This window comes from Babylonia areolata, chromosome 21, assembly GCF_041734735.1.
Source record: "Babylonia areolata isolate BAREFJ2019XMU chromosome 21, ASM4173473v1, whole genome shotgun sequence".
Classification (NCBI taxonomy): domain Eukaryota; kingdom Metazoa; phylum Mollusca; class Gastropoda; order Neogastropoda; family Buccinidae; genus Babylonia; species Babylonia areolata.
This window is the reverse complement of record NC_134896.1, coordinates 2471834-2486384: the sequence shown is the minus strand read 5'-3', so window position 1 is coordinate 2486384 and position 14551 is coordinate 2471834. Positions and strand designations below refer to the sequence as shown.

Here is a 14551-nt window from a genome sequence, read left to right as displayed (position 1 = left end):
GAAGGGTGAATGGTTGGTGTGTCAGTGTCTGAATTAAACAGGGTGTGTGTGTGTGTGTGAAGGGTGAATGGTTGATGTGTCAGTGTCTGAATTAAACGGTGTGTGTGTGCGTGTGTGTGAAGGGTGAATGGTTGATGTGTCAGTGTCTGAATTAAACAGGGTGTGTGTGTGTGTGAAGGGTGAATGGTTGGTGTGTCAGTGTCTGAATTAAACAGGGTGTGTGTGTGTGTGTGTGAAGGGTGAATGGTTGATGTGTCAGTGTCTGAATTAAACGGTGTGTGTGTGCGTGTGTGTGAAGGGTGAATGGTTGATGTGTCAGTGTCTGAATTAAACAGGGTGTGTGTGTGTGTGTGTGTGAAGGGTGAATGGTTGGTGTGTCAGTGTCTGAATTAAACAGGGTGTGTGTGTGTGTGTGAAGGGTGAATGGTTGGTGTGTCAGTGTCTGAATTAAACAGGGTGTGTGTGTGTGTGTGAAGGGTGAATGGTTGGTGTGTCAGTGTCTGAATTAAACAGGGTGTGTGTGTGTGTGTGTGTGAAGGGTGAATGGTTGGTGTGTCAGTGTCTGAATTAAACAGGGTGTGTGTGTGTGTGTGTGTGTGTGTGTGAAGGATGAATGGTTGATGTGTCAGTGTCTGAATTAAACAGGGTGTGTGTGTGTGTGAAGGATGAACGGTTGGTGTGTCAGTGTCTGAATTAAACAGGGTGTGTGTGTGTGTGTGTGAAGGGTGAATGGTTGATGTGTCAGTGTCTGAATTAAACAGGGTGTGTGTGTGTGTGAAGGGTGAATGGTTGATGTGTCAGTGTCTGAATTAAACAGGGCTTGTCAGTTCAGAAGGACTGGTTGGTTGCAGCTTCCGTTGTCACGACAACACCCCTGGCAACAGGAGTACTACAGTAGTCAGGGCGAGCGAGGTCTTTGTCCTACGACCTCTGGCAGGGTTAAAGGTCAGGATCGCACCAAGCCTCTCAGCTCTGTGGCGGTCACGTTTAACAATGGGTAAGTTACACATTGCATGAATGTATAGACTGACGCATATGTCACACACACACACACACACACACACACACACACACACACTTTCACTTACTCGCATGCATACACAGTAATTCCCCCCCCCCCCCCCCCTCCTCGACCCCCCCGACCCCCCCTGCTCTCCCCTCCACCCACTCGATTTTTTTCCTACCCTTGTCTAATATCACTTACAGTGAAAAGACGTTAAACTAAAGAACAAATGAATAGACTTACGCATCATAGAACTATTTATTGTCAGATTAATGTTGAGTTGTTTAAACACAACACACAACACACACACACACACACACACATACATACATAAATAAATATATTACATGTCAAATATCACTGAAAGTGAAAAGATGTTAAAGGAACACACACACACACACACACACACACACCACAAACACACACACACACACACATACACACACACGTCAAATATCACTGAACATGTAAAGATGTGAAAGGGAGAAAGGCACATCCATGCACACACATGCATGTGCATGTGCACGTACACATGCACACACACACACACACACACACACACACACACACACACACACACACACACACACACATTCACTCGCTATTACCCGCAGCTGATTTCAGTGCCCACGCTCCATTCTGGGAAAAGGACTGTAAAACTGTGGCAAGCAATAGGTTAATAGAAAATATTACTGACAGCCCCTTTTATCTTATGAATGATGGTAGTGTTACTAGAATTCCTGACATCTCTAAACACAGACCGACAGCAACTGACCTGACACTGATATCCCCAGAGCTAGTTCCATTATGTACCTGGGAAACACATAAAGACACATTGGGAAGTGACCATGTGCCTATCATCATTACAATAGCTGATGATGATAACCAGTTTGATAATAACGTCGACAGAATTCCAAAATATAACTATAAAAATGCAAATTGGGATTTATTGCAAAACATTCTTACCTCTCATGATTTTGAAAAACTTGAGAATGAGAGTGTAGATGTATTCAAATTTTACAGAAACTTTGTTATCAGCAGCTGATATGTCAATCCCAAAAGGTAAAGGCTGTGAAGTCATGTGACCGTTCAGGCAATGTCTGGTGGAATGATGCATGTGAAAAGGCAGTTAATTACAAGAAAGAAACGTTTAAGAACTACCTCGCGGACAGTGAGCCCCCCCAAACCACAAAGAAATGAAGAAAGCAAACACTCATAGTAATATGACTGTAGCACAAACTAAAAAAAATTATTGGTCATCATTTTGTTCACAAGAAATTTCAGATCATAAAGACTTGAACTCTATCACCGTGTACCTCAGCTGGGAGGATTTTCGCCTCACGCGAGGTGTTCAGTGGCTGTGTGTAGCCTGGAAACGAGCTATTTCTAGTACTTTTCAAGAGGAAATTTGTTACCTTTCATTACAGATTCAGCATTAGTGTTTGGTATCATTGGAAAAAATAATCTTTCATCTATCACACTGTTGTGTTTTTGTTACTGTTTTCTTCCTCTTTTCTATCAGCCATGCAAGGAAACAAAGACACCCAAAGTGGAACAAAGCAAAACTTATAATCTACACAAAACATACCGAGGAATGTGTCACTACATCAGATGATAATGTAATAAAATGTTTCACTCACCTCAAGCCTCCAGAGAGGTAATGTTGAAAAATAATGTAAGATTCAGCTTCACACACAATCACAAAACAAAAGAAGATGATGGGAAGCACACACTGTCACTTTCGGCGCAGAATTGTCTCCTCACTGAAGATTCTCAGTTTGTTTTGCTGTTCTGTTCAGTTTCTGTCCGTCCGAAAAAAGCCCACAAAGTCAGAATTATAAACTGAGTGTGTGTGTGTGTGTGTGTGTGTGTGTGTGTGTGTGTGTTTACTGGCTAACCACATCACAAAGACATAGTGTTATGGACTGATTCAATGATTGTTCACAGCACACATACACTGAGACTGACACACAGAGACTGACTGAACACACACACACACACACACACACACATGGTATGGTCAGAACGGTGCATGATCTAAATTCAGCACCTCACAAAGTAATAATGATAATTCATAACTTTTCTATGGCGCGATATCCAGTACTAATGCTGCTCAAAGCGCCTTACGTCATCGAGCCAGATAAGAACATAACATAAAACATTACGACAGCTCAATCCAGTGCGTTCACAGAATGAATAAAAAAACGTGATCCACCAAACAATAAAAATATCAAGTGAATAATGCTTAGATTAAAAAGAAATACATTCCTTAAAAACACGCATTTTTTAGACACACACATACATGCGCGCGCACACTCACGCTCGCACACACACACAATGACAACATCTTCAAATATATTGTCTTCATTTTCTCTGTCTTCATCTTCATTTTCTGAACAGTACCTTCATTGCCAGAGCCATTCTGAACAACTTCTTGAAGCACTTCTTCGAGTGACATGACCGTCTGACTCATCCGTTGTGACGCCATCCTTGATAGCAAAATGACTGTCTCGAGTCCTTTGTTTCAAGTTGGGGTTCGACCGGATAACGCTGACTAGGTCAGCAGAAACTGGTCTAAAAATAGACGGATGATTGTTATGTGGAATACCATGCGTTTTTTTCCCTCAGACCGTTGACAGGCAGTCTTTGTTTTGAAACAAAAATCAGCACGCAGATGTGCACGCCACATGTTTAACTACAAATGGCGCTACCACGCAGATATGCCTGAGACGTGCATAGCACAGCTTTGGCCTCCGTGCATATATACCTGGTACATTGTTATAGAGTTAATAAAGTTTGGACAAATATGAAAGAAATGGAATAAAGTTACCAAGTTGCCCAATATCAAATGACTCACAAAACAAGTTTCTTTCAAATCAGGAAAAGGCAGAAATCTTTGTTAAAATGTTTGCGAAAAATAGCAGATACGAAGGCTTATCACCTGTGTGTAAAATACACAGAGACAGAGAAGAAAATAGTGCTTTATACAGTGATCCCATTCTGCAAAATGACTTGTGGTTTAATTCTCCTATTACATATGAGGAGTTACAAACCGCTATAGCTTCCCTTAGCAATAAAAACATTCAGTTGGCATTGTTGCACTATCTAATGAGATGCTAAAACACATTTTAAAAAAATTGTATCGTTTTCCTACACAGAATGTTTGGATATCTGGAACTGTACCACAGATATGGAAAACATCAAAACCTAAATGTAATAAAAATAGCTATAGGCCTATTGCTTTGACCTCGCATATCAGTAAATTAATGGAAAAATAGTCCTGTTGAGAATAATCATTCCAGTGAACCAGGCTGGCTTTAGAAAAGGAAGATCAATGGTTAATCACCAAGTAAAGATTACAACTCAAATAAAACGTCAGTTTGCCCACAGAAAAAGTGTCCCAGCAACGTTTTTTGACGTAAAAAAAGCCTACAGTCAGGTTTGGCACAAACATCTGTCATACAAACTGGAATCAGTTGGAATATCAGGTAATCTCTATGGGCGTATAAAAAGCTTTTTATCTAATAGAATTATTCAAGCAAAGGTGGGAACACATTATTCTTTGCCACATAAACTTGACATGGGAATTCCACAGGGCTCAGTTACAGTCGCTATTCTCTTTAATATTCTTATTCAGGATCTCCCAAAGGCATTGTCAAATCGTGTAGTTTTAGTACAGTATGCTGATGATATATGTATGTAGATGGATGTCAGTCCCACAAAGAGCACAGAATTACATATGTCATTTGTATCAATTTGATCTTGATAACCTTGGTAACTATATGTTTGAAAATGGTCTAGCTTTGTTGACTGAAAAAACATGTATGATGTTGTTTAATTCAGGTGGTAACCCATCTAGCATACCCATTTTTAAATTACTTGATGACATCATTGATTATAAACAGGTGGTGACGTTTTTAGATGTTTATCTTACTTCAAAGCTGACATGGAACATTCACTTTGATTACATCTTAAAGGCAAGGAAAAGTATCAATTTTATGAAAAGTATAAGCGGCTTACCTTGGAGAATGGATACAAAAACATTGATTCATCTTTCCATGACCCTTGTAAGATCTAAGAGAGCCTATGCACAAGAAATATTTTTCAGTGCACCTAAATATCTATTACAAAAGATTCAAAGTGTAGACTGTAAGGCTATCAAAATTGCCCTCGGAGTGCCCTCTCATGCAGCCAACCAGGAAACATACAAAACAGCCGAAATTCTTCCCTTAAATGAACATCATGAGTTAGCAACAGCAAAATTTGCTGTGAGATACACTTCAGTGACAAAAAAATTCATTGCTGATGAACTGACAGTAACATCTGACATTGATTTTCCTAAAAGACTAAAGCCATTTCATCACAAGAAACAGTTGCAACTTACGTTTCAGATTTGTTTTAATAAAAATCTGATGTTAACATGAAAGAGTTAGCTGCAAAACCACATCATACTCCTGTTCCTTTTTGGGAAATGTTGAAAGCAGATTTTGATATCAGTTATTCTGAAACAAAAAAAAGAAGAAAACATCAATATCACGACAAGTACTGCCAGAATCCATATAGCAGAAAAATATCAGAATCATCTCCATATATTTACAGATGGATCTGTTTGTGATGACAAAAATGCTGGTGTGGCTTTCTATATTCCTGCCTTTAAAGTTGAAAAATCTTACTTTATTGGAAAACATCTTTCCATAATCACAGCCGAACTAATTGCTATTATACAAGCTCTGAACAACTTAGTGAGCCATCAAATAGTTTTCTCAAAAATAGTATTCTTTGTTGATTCCAAATCAATACTTTATGCTGTAGAATTATTTAGCCTTGAAACAAGACCTGACTTAGTTATTGAGGCAAATCATTTGGTACATTGTTTGAGGATTAAAGGGACTGAGGTCAGTTTTTGTTGGGTGCCTTCTCATGTGGGTATTCATGGCAATGAAACTGCTGATAAAGCAGCTAAAAGAGGAGCTCAAGATTCAGAAAAACTGACAAAAATATATGCCTGTCTTTCTGTAAAAGAGGCATACACTTTGTTAGAAAAATCGGCATGGGGTCAATTTCATAAAGGGACATTATTCCCGAAGAATACTATTAAAGAAAAGATACCAAATCCATCAGCTTGCTATACAAGATTGATAACCTCTACTTTCTTCCGTATAAAACTTGATGCGCTGAAGACAAAGGTTAGTAAAAATGTTACATGCATCTGTGGTAGGCAGTTCAGCTTGCATCATTATTTGTTTCACTGTCAGCAGTTATGTACCTTCTTGCCCAAGTATTTCAAAGAGAATAACTATTCTGCAGATGATTTTTGGAAAGTTATTTCTGACGAGGTTCTTATGGTCGAACTTTCACAGGCATTAGTTCATAGCCCTATTTCTACTTTCCTTTAATGTACTTTAGAATTGCGTTAATGTTTTCTGATTATTATTATCATTATTGAATTGTTACTGTTGAATGTAATTGCATGTTAGTTGTACATTTTTTGGTAGTTATCTACCTTTTCTGTTTTCCTCTTCCCTCTCTCCTCCTCCGTGCCCCCCCACCCCCACCCCCCCAACCACCCACTTTAATTTTTTTTTGTTTTTGTGGATCTAATGTCACTGATAGTGAAAAGACGCTAAACTAAAGAACTCACTCACTGGGCGGTGCTGTGTGTTGCAGGGACTATGCCAGCATCGGTGACATGGACGTGGGGGGAGATCTGATCAGTGACTACACAGCGGCGCTCATGGCCCCCCCACACCCACCTCCACCCCCACAGGGCCCGCCCACACACCCTCACCCCCAGGGAGAGGTCAGCTGCTTCATGCTTTCTTCACTGCTCCACACTTCTGTCATGTCTTCACTGCACCACACTTCTGTCATGTCTTCACTGCACTTCTGTCATGTCTTCACTGTACCGCACTTCTGTCATGTCTTCACCGCACTTCTGTAATGTCTTCACTGCACCGCACTTCTGTCATGTCTTCACTGCACCACACTTCTGTCCTGTCCTGTCATGTCTTCACTTCACCGCACTTCTGTCATGTCTTCACTGCACCGCACTTCTGTCATGTCTTCACTGCACCACACTTCTGTCATGTCCTGTCATGTCTTCACTTCACCGCACTTCTGTCATGTCTTCACTGCACCGCACTTCTGTCATGTCTTCACTGCACCACACTTCTGTCATGTCCTGTCATGTCTTCACTGCACCACACTTCTGTCATGTCTTCACTGCACCGCACTTCTGTCATGTCTTCACTGCACCGCACTTCTGTCATGTCTTCACTGCACCACACTTCTGTAGTCATGTCTTCACTGCACCGCACTTCTGTCATGTCCTGTCATGTCTTCACTTCACCGCACTTCTGTCATGTCTTCACTGCACTTCTGTCATGTCTTCACTTCACCGCACTTCTGTCATGTCTTCTTCACTGCACCGCATGTTTGTTCTTCTGTCATGTCTTCACTGCACCACATGTTCTGCTGTCATGTCTTCACTGCTTCACTGCACCACATGTTTGTGCTGCTGTCATGTCTTCACTGCACCACATGTTTGTGCTGCTGTCATGTCTTCACTGCACCACATGTTTGTGCTGCTGTCATGTCTTCACTGCACCACATGTTTGTGCTGCTGTCATGTCTTCACTGCACCGCATGTTTGTTCTGCTGTCATGTCTTCACTGCTTCACTGCACCACATGTTTGTTCTGCTGTCATGTCTTCACTGCACCGCATGTTTGTTCTTCTGTCATGTCTTCACTGCACCACATGTTCTGCTGTCATGTCTTCACTGCTTCACTGCACCACATGTTTGTGCTGCTGTCATGTCTTCACTGCACCACATGTTTGTGCTGCTGTCATGTCTTCACTGCACCACATGTTTGTGCTGCTGTCATGTCTTCACTGCACCACATGTTTGTTCTGCTGTCATGTCTTCACTGCACCACATGTTTGTTCTGCTGTCATGTCTTCACTGCACCACATGTTTGTTCTGCTGTCATGTCTTCACTGCACCACATGTTTGTGCTGCTGTCATGTCTTCACTGCACCACATGTTTGTTCTGCTGTCATGTCTTCACTGCACCACATGTTTGTTCTGCTGTCATGTCTTCACTGCACCACATGTTTGTTCTGCTGTCATGTCTTCACTGCACCACATGTTTGTTCTGCTGTCATGTCTTCACTGCACCACATGTTTGTGCTGCTGTCATGTCTTCACTGCACCACATGTTTGTGCTGCTGTCATGTCTTCACTGCACCACATGTTTGTTCTGCTGTCATGTCTTCACTGCACCACATGTTTGTTCTTCTGTCATGTTTTCACTGCACCACATGTTTGTTCTGCTGTCATGTCTTCACTGCACCACCTGTTTGTTCTGCTGTCATGTCTTCACTGCACCACATGTTTGTTCTTCTGTCATGTCTTCACTGAACTTCTGTTCTTCTGTCTTCATGTCTTCACCACACTGCACTCGTAGAAGAGACACACTATATCTTAGTTTATAACTAAAACCTTGTAGAACAGACATAGTATATCATCTATATTTTAGTTTATAACTAAAACCTTGTAGAAGAGACACAGTATAATATCTGTATTTTAGTTATAACTGAAACCTTTGTATTTTAGTTTATAACTAAAACCTTGTAGAAGAGACACAGTATAATATCTATATTTTAGTTATAACTGAAACCTTTATATTTCAGTTTATAACTAAAACCTTGTAGAAGAGACACAGTATAATATCTATATTTTAGTTATAACTGAAACCTTTATATTTTAGTTTATAATTAAAACCTTGCAGAAGAGACACAGTATATCATCTATATTTTAGCTTATAAATAAAATCTCATAGAAGTGACACTGCTTATCTATATTTTAGTTTATTGCTAAAACCTTGTAGTAGACACAGTATATCTATACTTTAGTTTTTCACTAAAACATTGTAAAAAAGAAACTTTATCAATATATTTCATTGTATCACTAAAGCATTGTGGAAGAGACACATGCACAGTTTACCAACAGTTCAGTTTATTACTAAAACATTGTAGAAGAGACACAGCATATCTATAATTCAGTGTATCACTTAAAACCTTGTGGAAGACACACAGTTTATCTACATTTCAATTTATAACTAAAACTTTGTGGGAGAGAGAGTTTTGTTTTCACATGTCACTGTTGTGTTGACAGTTTTGTTTTCACACGTCACTTTAGTGTTGACAGTTTTGTTTTCTGTTTTCACACGTCACTGTTGTGTTGACAGTTTTGTTTTCTGTTTTCACACGTCACTGTTGTGTTGACAGTTTTGTTTTCACACGTCACTGTTGCATTGACAGTTTTGTTTTCTGTTTTCACACACCACTGTTGTGTTGACAGTTTTGTTTTCACACGTCACTGTTGCATTGACAGTTTTGTTTTCTGTTTTCACACGTCACTGTTGTGTTGACAGTTTTGTTTTCATACGTCACTTTTGTGTTGACAGTTTTGTTTTCTGTTTTCACACGTCTCTGTTGTGTTGACAGTTTTGTTTTCACACGTCACTGTTCCATTGACAGTTTTGTTTTCTGTTTTCACACGTCTCTGTTGTGTTGACAGTTTTGTTTTCTGTTTTCACACGTCACTGTTGTGTTGACAGTTTTGTTTTCTGTTTTCACACGTCACTGTTGCATTGACAGTTTTGTTTTCACACGTCACTTTTGTGTTGACAGTTTTGTTTTCTGTTTTCACACGTCTCTGTTGTGTTGACAGTTTTTTTTCTGTTTTCACACGTCACTGTTGTGTTGACAGTTTTGTTTTCTGTTTTCACACGTCTCTGTTGTGTTGACAGTTTTGTTTTCTGTTTTCACACGTCACTGTTGCATTGACAGTTTTGTTTTCACACGTCACTGTTGTGTTGACAGTTTTGTTTTCACACGTCACTGTTGTGTTGACAGTTTTGTTTTCACACGTCACTGTTGCCTTGACAGTTTTGTTTTCACATGTCACTGTTGTGTCATGTCACTGTTGCCTTGACAGTTTTGTTTTCACATGTCACTGTTGTGTTGACAGTTTTGTTTTCACATGTCATTGTTGCATTGACAGTTTTGTTTTCACACGTCACTGTTCCATTGACAGTTTTGTTTTCACACGTCACTGTTGTATTGACAGTTTTGTTTTCTGTTTTCACACGTCATTGTTGCATTGACAGTTTTGTTTTCACACGTCACTGTTGCATTGACAGTTTTGTTTTCACACGTCACTGTTGTGTTGACAGTTTTGTTTTCACATGTCACTGTTGTGTTGACAGTTTTGTTTTCACACGTCACTGTTGTGTTGACAGTTTTGTTTTCTGTTTTCACACGTCACTGTTGTGTTGACAGTTTTGTTTTCACATGTCACTGTTGTGTTGACAGTTTTGTTTTCACATGTCACTGTTGTGTTGACAGTTTTGTTTTCACACGTCACTGTTGCATTGACAGTTTTGTTTTCACATGTCACTGTTGCATTGACAGTTTTGTTTTCACATGTCACTGTTGCATTGACAGTTTTGTTTTCACATGTCACTGTTGCATTGACAGTTTTGTTTTCACACGTCACTGTTGCCTTGACAGTTTTGTTTTCACATGTCTCTGTTGTGTTGACAGTTTTGTTTTCACACGTCACTGTTGCATTGACAGTTTTGTTTTCACATGTCACTGTTGTGTTGACAGTTTTGTTTTCACACGTCACTGTTGTGTTGACAGTTTTGTTTTCACACACCACTGTTGTGTTGACAGTTTTGTTTTCACACGTCACTGTTGTGTTGACAGTTTTGTTTTCTGTTTTCACACGTCACTGTTGCCTTGACAGTTTTGTTTTCACATGTCTCTGTTGTGTTGACAGTTTTGTTTTCACATGTCACTGTTGTGTTGACAGTTTTGTTTTCACACGTCACTGTTGCCTTGACAGTTTTGTTTTCACATGTCACTGTTGTGTTGACAGTTTTGTTTTCACATGTCACTGTTGTGTTGACAGTTTTGTTTTCACACGTCACTGTTGTGTTGACAGTTTTGTTTTCTGTTTTCACACGTCACTGTTGCATTGACAGTTTTGTTTTCTGTTTTCACATGTCACTGTTGTGTTGACAGTTTTGTTTTCACACGTCACTGTTGTGTTGACAGTTTTGTTTTCTGTTTTCACATGTCACTGTTGTGTTGACAGTTTTGTTTTCACACGTCACTGTTGTGTTAACAGTTTTGTTTTCACACGTCACTGTTGTGTTAACAGTTTTGTTTTCACACGTCACTTTTGTGTTGCAGGAGGAAGGAGATGGAGCCAGCGGCAACGTCAAAGTGATTCACTTTGGAATTGTCTGACCAACAAACGGCAACGTCAAAGTGATTCACACTGGAATTGTCTGACCAACAAACGGCAACGTCAAAGTGATTCACATTGGAATTGTCTGACCAACAAACGGCAACGTCAAAGTGATTCACATTGGAATTGTCTGACGAACATACAGCAACGTCAAAATTATTCACATTGGAATTGTCTGACGAACATACAGCAATGTCAAAGTGACTCACTTTAGAATTGACTGAATACAGCAGTTCAGTCCAGGATCATAATTTCTTTCCATCTGTAACGAAGAGAGAAGAGAGATCTGAAGGAAAGAATTTGGCAGAAAATGAATGAATGAAAGGAAGAATGAATGGGCAAGTGTGCATTTGTAAAAGTTTAGATATGGACACAGACTGGTTCCCAGTGGGCACAAGAGAGAGGGAGAACCATGTTGTGATGTCTGTGTTGGAAACAGTCTGCATCATCGTATTCAGGCCAACAGACAACAGAGCAGCTTACATTGTGCACCGAGAGAGAAATGTTCACATGGTCGTGACATTGTCAAGCAATATGTCACAGCCATATTTTGTGGAAAATGCATGTCTACAATTGTGCCGAACAGTCTGCTTGTTTGCTGATAAAGCTGATATCAAACCAGGTAGCCGATCATTTTTGGTTAATAGATAATAATGATGATGATAGTAATAAGAAGAATTATGATAATGATATTAATAAATAATTATGAATATATATTCAGCTTTCTCTCAGTTAGAGCTGAAAGAGTGTTACATGTACATAACTCAGTGAACTGACTGATCTGAACTGAACTAGCCTTTCTCCTTTAAAAAAAGTGTTTGTTTGTTTTTGTTTGTTTGTTGTTGTTGTTTTTTAAGGACAGGAGGGAAGCTGTTGTGATAAAGTATCAATTGAATGAAGAAGGTATTTGTCATGTCCATGTTTGTGAGGTTTTATGTATGTTGTTGTGATAAAGCATCAATTGAATGAAGAAGGTATTTGTCATGTCCATGTTTGTGAGGTTTTATGTGTGTTTATGTTGATGTGGTAGTGGTAGTGGTGGTGGTGGTGGCGGCAGTGTGTGTGTGTGTGTGTGAGAGAGAGAGAGAGAGAGAGAGAGAGAGAGAGAGTGGCATGCATATATGTGTGTGCATGTATTGTTATCTCATGGTTGAGCAGCTTGTGTTACAGAATATGAAAGGTGTTTGATAAGCATCTTATATTTTTTTCTTTGTTATTTTTTTTTTTAACTATTATTTAACTGTCCAGTGCCGTTTACTTTTTGAAACATTCCTGAGAATTCAGCTGAGTCATTCCTGTTCGTTTTGAAAAGATGGCAGCCGGACATAAGGGTGTGAGCTCATTTATTCCATATCATGTACAGGATTTCATCTATTGAAGTGAAATTTTACCTATTTCTATTCCATGTAGTGTATATAATTTCATCTGTTGCAGGAAATAGGTACTTGTGACTATTTCAGTATTTGACTATTTGAAAAGTGTGAGGATCAGGTGTTGTGAAAAATTGACTCTTTTAAAATGTGAGCAATAAACGTTTCATAGCTTGTTTCTTTGGTTATTTTATGTTTGTTTTTCTGTGTGTGTGGGCATTGGGGGGTGGGGTGGGGGTGGGGTAACTCTGTGTGTGTGTGTGTGTGTGTGTGTGTGTGTGTGTGTGCTTAATGTTATTGCAGTGAAGAAGAAAGAGTAACTTGTAGACCAGTGTCTTGTTTCATGAAGGCATTTCTCCCGTACTGTTGATCCTGCTCCACATCCCAGTCTTCATGTGTTTATGTCTGTCACACAGTGCAGGTGTTGATCTGTGTCATGTGTCACACAGTGCAGGTGTTTATCTGTGTCATGGTGTCACACAGTGCAGGTGTTGATCTGTGTTGGATGTGTGTCATGGTGTCACACAGTGTTGATATGGTCACACAGTGTTGATATGTGTCATGGTGTCACAGTGCAGGTGTTGATCTGTGTCATGGTGTCACACAGTGCAGGTGTCGATCTGTGTCATGGTGTCACACAGTGCAGGTGTCAATCTGTGTCATGGTGTCACACAGTGCAGGTGTTGATCTGTGTCATGTGTCACACAGTGCAGGTGTTGATCTGTGTCATGTGTAACACAGTGCAGGTGTTGATCTGTGTCATGGTGTAACACAGTGCAGGTGTTGATCTGTGTCATGGTGTAACACAGTGCAGGTGTTGATCTGTGTCATGGTGTCACACAGTGCAGGTGTTGATCTGTGTCATGTGTCACACAGTGCAGGTGTTGATCTGTGTCATGGTGTAACACAGTGCAGGTGTTGATCTGTGTCATGGTGTCACACAGTGCAGGTGTCGATCTGTGTCATGGTGTCACACAGTGCAGGTGTTGATCTGTGTCATGGTGTCACACAGTGCAGGTGTTGATCTGTGTCATGGTGTCACACAGTGCAGGTGTTGATCTGTGTCATGGTGTCACACAGTGCACGTGTCGATCTGTGTCGTGGTGTCACACGGTGCAGGTGTTGATCTGTGTCATGGTGTCACACAGTGCAGGTGTTGATCTGTGTCATGGTGTCACACAGTGCAGGTGTTTATCTGTGTCATGGTGTCACACAGTGCAGGTGTTGATCTGTCATGCTTTCACACAGTGCTGGTGTTGGCTGTGTGTCATGGTGTGACAGAGGAGCAAGTGGTGTTAGTGACATGTTGTCTGTGACACATTGACGTCTGTGACACCTGAGGTCTGTGTCACCCTGAGGTCTGTGTCACATTGAGGTCTGTGACACCCTGAGATCTGTGATACATTGAGGTCTGTGTCACTCTGAGGTATGTGACACATTGAGGTCTGTGACACCCTGAAGGTGTTGACACCCTGAGGTCTGTGACACATTGAGGTCTGTGACACCCTGAGGTCTGTGACACATTGAGGTATGTGACACCCTGAGGTATGTGACACATTGAGTTCTGTGACACACTGAGGTCTGTGACACATTGAGGTCTGTGACACCCTGAGGTCTGTGACACATTGAAGTCTGTCACACCCTGAGGTCTGTCACACCCTGAGGTTTGTGAAACATTGAGGTATGTGACACCCTGTGGTCTGTGACACATAGAGGTCTGTGACATATTGAGGTCTGTGACACCCTGAGGTCTATGACACCCTGAGGTCTATGACACATTGAGGTCTGTGACACTCTGAGGTTTGTGACACATTGACATCTGTGGAGGTCTGTGACACCCTGAGGTCTGTGACAC

The 14551-nt window shown here is 40.5% G+C and overlaps 1 protein-coding gene across 2 annotated transcripts in view; it reads left to right on the top strand.

The window, feature by feature from the left end:
* Positions 1-12545, top strand: part of LOC143295674 (WD repeat-containing and planar cell polarity effector protein fritz homolog) — a 77502-nt gene extending 64957 nt beyond the window's left edge. For both annotated transcript variants that reach the window (XM_076607288.1, XM_076607287.1), the window contains exons 22-24: positions 852-997; positions 6671-6803; positions 11269-12545. In XM_076607288.1, coding sequence (XP_076463403.1) covers positions 852-997; positions 6671-6803; positions 11269-11325 — 336 coding nt within the window. In that variant the 3' untranslated portion in view covers positions 11326-12545. The remainder of the gene's footprint in view (positions 1-851; positions 998-6670; positions 6804-11268) is intronic.
* The last annotated feature ends 2006 nt before the right edge of the window (positions 12546-14551 follow it).